At 40.8% G+C, this 6,988-nt stretch overlaps 1 protein-coding gene across 1 annotated transcript; it reads right to left on the minus strand.

Annotated features, from left to right (window-relative positions):
• Positions 1-449: 449 nt before the first annotated feature.
• On the minus strand, positions 450-2,581 carry LOC117808803 (5-hydroxytryptamine receptor 3A-like; the record flags this gene model as incomplete). Its single annotated transcript, XM_034678462.1, has 5 exons — positions 2,486-2,581; positions 1,876-2,086; positions 1,589-1,762; positions 1,356-1,459; positions 450-636 (listed from the first exon to the last, which is right to left on the minus strand). Coding segments are annotated over exons 1-5 (772 nt in total), but the record flags the coding sequence as incomplete, so codon positions are not given.
• Positions 2,582-6,988: the final 4,407 nt, after the last annotated feature.

Here is a 6,988-nt window from a genome sequence, read left to right on the forward strand (position 1 = left end):
TATCATAAGAGACGTTAGAAGGGTTTCTCCTTGAAGTCCCCAGAACATGTTAACTCTGGTTTTTGTTCTGCTTGTTTCTAAAACAGAGGCCGGCTGCTTTTATTCATCCTCTCTCTCTCTCTCTCTCTCTCTCTCTCTCTCTCTCTCTCTCTCTCTCTCTCTCTCTCTATCCTCTTCCTTCATGTCTCATAACTGCATTTCAAATGTCCCTGAACAAATCCTGTTTCAGGTTCTTGAAGGATTAAATACCTGATGTCACTAATAAACCTGTCCTCGTTGGCTTTCCTAGAGCAGAATGGACTGTGAGGATGCAGGATTGATCTTCAAAATGAACCCATTGACTCTAAACATCTTGAAACCATGACTTCAGTTTGCTGTTCCTTTCATTATTTAGAACCAATCGTTTTCTTCATTAAACCAATGTGCAAACAGAACGCAGAGGAACAGACTGGTAGATATGAAATAGAACATGAAGTAGATTCTGTTGATGGTTTTGGTCATCCTGGTCCAGTAGCCGGGTTTCTCTTCTTCCTTCCTGCTGCTGAGAAGCAGAGCCACTGTTTTTAAAACCTCCCTCAGCTCCTCGAATAGATTCTCTGAGTTGTGGGACTCCTCGGTCAGCTGGCTGCTGCTAACCTGCAAAAAAGTCATTTAAAGCTGGGGTTGGTGTTCAGATTTAGATCCACTTTTTGTTCTCCTGGTTAAAATGATGTTTATGTCCTGATGGTAATCAATACACAATGTGTTCTTAAAAAAGAGGTAAAAAAAGCTGCTATCTACAGCCGGAGTAAACCTGGGAAAACACCAACCAATCACCGTTTTTGGGGTCCAAAATTTTCAACCAATCAAACCCTGTCCTGCCGTTCTGCCCGCCTCCTGCAGAGCGTACATTTCCCCGGCGTTCACTCCCCGTCTCCTGCCTCTGCTTCCCCTGACTCTACTGACTGCCCCTCTCGCTCCACCTCGGGCCTGTCCCCTCTGACCCCATGAGGGTCTTTGCTCAGGACTGTAGTCCGGATCAGAGTCTAAAAAGCTCTCACCACGGGGGCTCTGACAAGCAGAAGAATGAATGACATTTAGTAAGTCCTACAGAAATGTAGATGTACTGAAGCGTCCGTCCGGACGCCGTAGGGATGACGAGCCGATTCGTGAACACATTGATCTTTACTAACCGGTCACTGCCGGCCGTGAATCAGTCACGATCATATGGTCACGAATCAGCTGCACTCATGCATATGAGTGGGGGCGTCATTTTGGGGGAGCTCCGAGGGGGCCCACGGACTCATCTTGGTTTAGGTTTAGGTTTAGGTTTTGTTATTGGTGCTCTGTATCTGTGGGATTAACAGTAAATACACAGTAAAAGTCTTCCTGATCTCTTGTACCTCAGGCAGCAGCTCTGGGGGCATCTCACCAGGGGACAGATCAAAGACACGCCCGCAGGGACATGATTTATTCATGTCTGCAAAAATGCATTCCACAGGTTAGTGCATGCTCAAAGTAGCAACAATTATAAAGGATTATAAATGATTATTTGTTCTATTTTCAATCAGAAATACATCTGCAAACTTTGCTCCTTGTTGAATCTCACCTCTAAAGAAGTTTTGCATTCTTCCTGGTTTCTCTCCACAGTTGTCTTCTGGGCTTTGGTCTTCATCTGCCTCTTTGTCCTGGGACACATCGTCTTTTTCCTTCAGGTACATCATCAAGATCGTCTCCAAGAGGCTCAGCATCATGAAACCAAAAGCCCCGATACAATAGATCGCTGAAGGAAGAAAGAAGCAGTATGAATACCTAAAGACACGTTTCTACCTACACATTGAGTCAGTATGTGCTGCTGAAGAGCAATCACTAGAGGAAGACTCTGGGCTTCTTCACCTATAAGGGGGATCCTGTCTGAAGAAGAAGGCAGAATATCGTTCAGAATCAGCTGCATCACTGTGACAGCCAGCAGCACAGTGACCTTGAAGCTGAGCTTCTCACCTCCGCTCTCTGAGATGAGGAAGGAGGCCAAGTCCAGAAACAAGAAGAACAGGATGGGGAGTATGAAGTTGACCACATAGAGGACTGATCGCCTCTTTATGGTGACCTGTGAAATCATTTTTAAGATTATGGAATTACAATTCAGTCAGAATTATTCAAAGTAAACTTTTTTCATTTTTGAACCATACTGAGAGTTATTAAAGAATTTAAAGTGGACTCATTGTCACAGAAATGAAGCTGTTTGATGGAGTAAGTCAGTAAAATGGAGGAACATGGAGGAACATAGTCCATCTCCTGCTAAATGAAATGTAGGATTGTGTTAAAAAATCAGGTATGTGTTGATGCATAGAAGCTAATGCTCTGCAGCGGTTGTTCATGTTGTTAAATGGATATAATCAATATGTGTATTGTTACTGACCTATTCTGACAAGACACAACAACGAGGTCTCTGAAATGTAATGAAGAAAATATTAAAATAAGTGTGTGTATCAATGTCTGTACTTACTGTGTAAATGAGCACGCTTCTGTTAAATTGAAAATTTATGAGCAATTTGGTTTCCACTGTCACGTTCATGAGAAGCCACTCAGACTCATCCTGCATCTGCCCACGAGTAAAGTTTAATATATCTTTATTCTTCTGAAGTGAAAGGAGCTCCATTTCATTAACTGAGGGTGGAGAAAAAACAGTGTTAGGGTTTCATTCCAGTTTAAACAGAGACAAAGTGTCTGGTATGTTTGTATTGGTGAAGTTATAGTCCTGTACTAGCCTGGTGTCCCCAGACCCTTTGACATTACTGAATGGGTCTAGATCTGCTCATTTCCTTTCCCCAGATGGTGTTAGCAATGGCTGCATCAGAAGTTGGACAACCAATCAGAGCGATGCAGCGTGCGACTTAGCACAGAGCAACAGAAAATAAACAGACAGCACCATGTGTCTGAATAATCATAATCCAGTTTAGTGAAAACAGACTCAGGTAAAGTCTGAAACATCACTGCTGTTTGTAATCTCAGAACCCGCCCTATTTTTATATAAAGGACCATGATTGGTCCGGTGTATCTGAGGTCAGCGGCTCTTGACCCACCTTCAAGCGAGAACCATTGAGCTGTCTGATGAGTCTGGCAACGCCAGGCTAGTCTTAAATTACATCCATGTAATGTGTAAAACATGTACACACATGCATTCAGACGTATACAGACTCACTTATGTGTTGGATTGACCTGAAGGTTAGGCTGCAGCTCTGAGTGTCAAAGGGAAATTTGTAAAATTGCATCTTGCAGGTGCTGACCAGCTCCATTCCATTGTGAAGATATATACGTCCACTATTGAACACAGTGAGATATGGAGTCTGAGAGATCTTGTCTTTTTCTGTTCTGTGAGAGAAAAAACAAACACATGGTTAAACCTTTGTTCAGTTTGAATAATGTATTACACTTTACACCAGTCTCACTGAAAGCATGCTTTAAACTACAACTGATTTAAGAAAGTCACATTGTGTTCTTTTGTCTTTGATTTGATAATATAACTAAACACCATACATTTGAACAGAGATACACATGTGTGTTATTTATACACAGAAACACAACTTTTGGGAATCTCAGAGGTCAATAACAAATAATAATATATTTCATTTTAGGGCGTCTTTCTTAATACTTAAGGTGAACTTATAAATGCAACAACAATATAAAATACTTAATATCAGATGATAAAACAACAAAAATTATTAATATGAAACCACACATGATTAAGCCCTGACAAATGTGACACCAGCATGGACAAATGGAGAGTGAACAGGTGGAGAGATGGTTGGGAAAGACATGTTTTCTTGTAAACTCTGCAGATGAATTTAAGTGTCACAGGTGTGTTATTTAAGGTGCAGAAGTTCCAGGGACGTTTAGCTCCCAGAACTACCCTCCTAGGAACTAAATGGTTCCTTTGGCCGCATTGTTGTCTATGTTTTGACCGCGGGTCAAATTCCTATCGCTCGTCTTGAACGGATTTTCAAAGCCACCTCAGAGTGAACCATGGTTTGTCATTGTTGAAGGTTAAATGAGTCCTGGTGGGAACACATAAGTCCTCACAGAAGCTGATGTAGGATGTCACAGTATCAGTCAACTCATCAAGGATGTCAGTTGCAGCTTCAAAGACACTCCAATCCGTGCAGTCAAAGCAGGCCTGCAGGTCAAGCCCTGCTTCTTTGGGTCGTCACTGTTTTCACTACAGGCTTGGCAGTCTTCAGCTTCTGCCTGTATGCTGGGACGATGAGGACGATGAGGATGATGAGGACGATGAGAAGAGTACACACAGAACTAGTTTTGTAAATATAACAAACTGAAAAAGGACACACATACAAAAGATAGATAGAAAGAACAAGTGCTTTTCTGAGTTCCAGTGCATAGAACTTTTTCTGGTGTATGTGTAGGACAGAAGTCAAACTTACACCTCCAAAATGGATATATCAGGTTTCCACAACAGCTCAGAAGGAAGAGTAAAACGATGAATCCCACAGAACTCGTCATTCCTCCAATAGATTAATTCATTTTTCCAACGCTAAAAAGAACAACGAGATGAAAAAAGAAGTCAGATGAATAATATTTTGGTCTTTTAACAGAGTGAGATGTGGTTTTTCAATCAATCAAAAACCCTTAAAAGAGAACTCACCATAGTTATCCAAAAGTAAGCGCCTAATTCACGTTCCTTTTCTCTCTATGAGAAAAGAAAAAGTCTTTAAAACGCAGTCGTGAACAAAAGGTCAGATAATAAATGATCATTAAGTAGATTTTATAGTGTCTAATGTGTAATTAGCATGTTTGTGTCTGTTTTTAACTCAGAGAGAGGACAGAAGGAGTTTGGTCGGACCTTCAACCCCAATCTGTTTTTATTATTACTTAATGCCAGCAACACCTTTTTAAAGAATTCAAACAGGGACAACAAAACAGGTAAAAAGTTGTGTAAAGCTAAAAAACCACCTGGAGGAACATCTCCTGACTAATGAGGTTAATGATCAACAGGTTAGTCACATGACCGGGTCTAAAAACCCCAGAGAGGCGGAGTCTCTCAGAAGGAAAGATGGGAAGAGGTTCATCACTCTGTGAGAGACTGCGTGAGCTAATAGTTCAAGAAGCTTCAGAATAATGTTCCTCAGAGTTAAACAATGACACTGACAATAACAATAATAATAACTAGAAAGGTTGCAATTCCTGAAAGCAAATGCGTTGAAATGTTGAAGCTGAAGGCTGAAAGCTGTGAAACACAGCTGGACATGTGGAAGAGTAGTAGAAGTAGATGAAGTAGTTGAATTAGTGGAAGTGGTAGAAGTGGTGGATATAGTGGAAGGAGTTAAAGAAGTAGAAGAAGTGGAAGAAGTAGAAGAAGTGGATGTAGAAAAAGTAGAAGAAGTGGCAAAAGTAGAAGAAGTGGAAGAAGCGGAAAAAGTAGAAGAAGTAGTAGAAGTGGAAAAAGTAGAAGAAGTAGAAGAAGTGGAAGATGTAGAAGAAGTGGGAAAAGTAGAAGAAGTGGAAGAAGTGGAAGAAGAAGAAGAAGTGGGAAAAGTAGAAGAAGTGTAAGAAGTAGAAGAGGTAGAAGAAGTAGAAGAAGTAGAAGGACAGAAACAGCTCGGTGGGAGGGACCCAGCAACCTGAACAGGTAGGTTGACCAACCAAAAACAGCAGATTTATTCCAGATAAAGTGCACTGATGTTTGACAAGAGTCGACAGCGTGAGCTGTGGTTCATTGGGCTGAAGTAGCACCAAGCAGTCTTAATACAAACTTAGATTTTCTCTTGTGGAGAGCAGCGCCAGCGCTCACTCTCTGACAGTCCAAAATGACAAACAATGAGTGGATTTCATCGACTACAGAACATAATATCATTAAAAGATTCAGAGAGTTACTGCATGGGCTCTAAATCACTTCAGAAACCATTGTCTGTGAACACAGTTCATCAATGCATCCACAGATGCAGGTTCAAACTGAACCAACGAAAGAGGAAACCATATATACACCTGATCAAGAAACACAGAGACTTCTCTGGACCGGAGCTCGTTTAAGACGGACTGAGGGGAAGTGGAAAACTGTCCTGTGGTCTGATGAATCAAGACAATGCCAAACCACATTCTGCACATATTACAACAGCATGGCTCAGTAGTGGAAGAGTTCAGGTGCTGAACTGTCCTGCCTGCAGTCCTGACTCATCCCCCATTGAAAACATTTGGAGCATCATGAAACTGAAAACACAACAAAAGAGACCCTGGACTGTTGAGTAGCTGAAATGATGACTGCCCAATAACAGAAAGACTGTTCGCTGTATTAATATTAGTAGAAGACTTTTATAAACGGTGCAGCAAACATTTAAAAATGCCCCAAAATTAAAAAGGCTGTGATAACATTTTTTTAACACTTTGCCAAAGTGCTTCATTTAAAGCTACATTGTGGTTCTGTGAGCACTAAAACTGGACTTACTTGTTGGTCTAAGGACAGACTTTCCAGTAAATGTAGTCTGAGTTTGAGAAATACTTTCACAGACAAAAATCAATAAAGCACTAATATGTTCTTTACAGGAGAAAACATGTTATTCATAGTTAAAAAAATCACACTTACCACATCTAGGATGCTGTATAGATTTATAAATAGGGTTACTTTTGTGGGCCTCCTGTAGTTTTTCGTAGGCCGGGTCCAGTAGAACTTGGCTTTGTCCGTGAGATTAAAGTGCTTTACAATGTCAACATAAGTGCAGTTAGAGGGCATATCACCTACAGTGAAGACATGAAGTCACATTCATTATGACAGTTCTGTCAGATAAAGGAAACAATCACAGAATGAGATGGTAATAATCACGCTCTTAATCTTGTCTTTGAATTCAAACTTCAGAGCTTCTGTTTGACTGTCGTTCACTTTCCCTTTAGACTAAAAATATCTTCTTAATGCATGAAGACCGTCACGTTTTACCTCTTGGACAACATGTTGATCACTTCAATACTTCATCTTATGACTAATTAGGCTTCCTCTAAATCT

Source organism: Notolabrus celidotus, unplaced genomic scaffold (genome assembly GCF_009762535.1).
Source record: "Notolabrus celidotus isolate fNotCel1 unplaced genomic scaffold, fNotCel1.pri scaffold_154_arrow_ctg1, whole genome shotgun sequence".
NCBI lineage: Eukaryota > Metazoa > Chordata > Actinopteri > Labriformes > Labridae > Notolabrus > Notolabrus celidotus.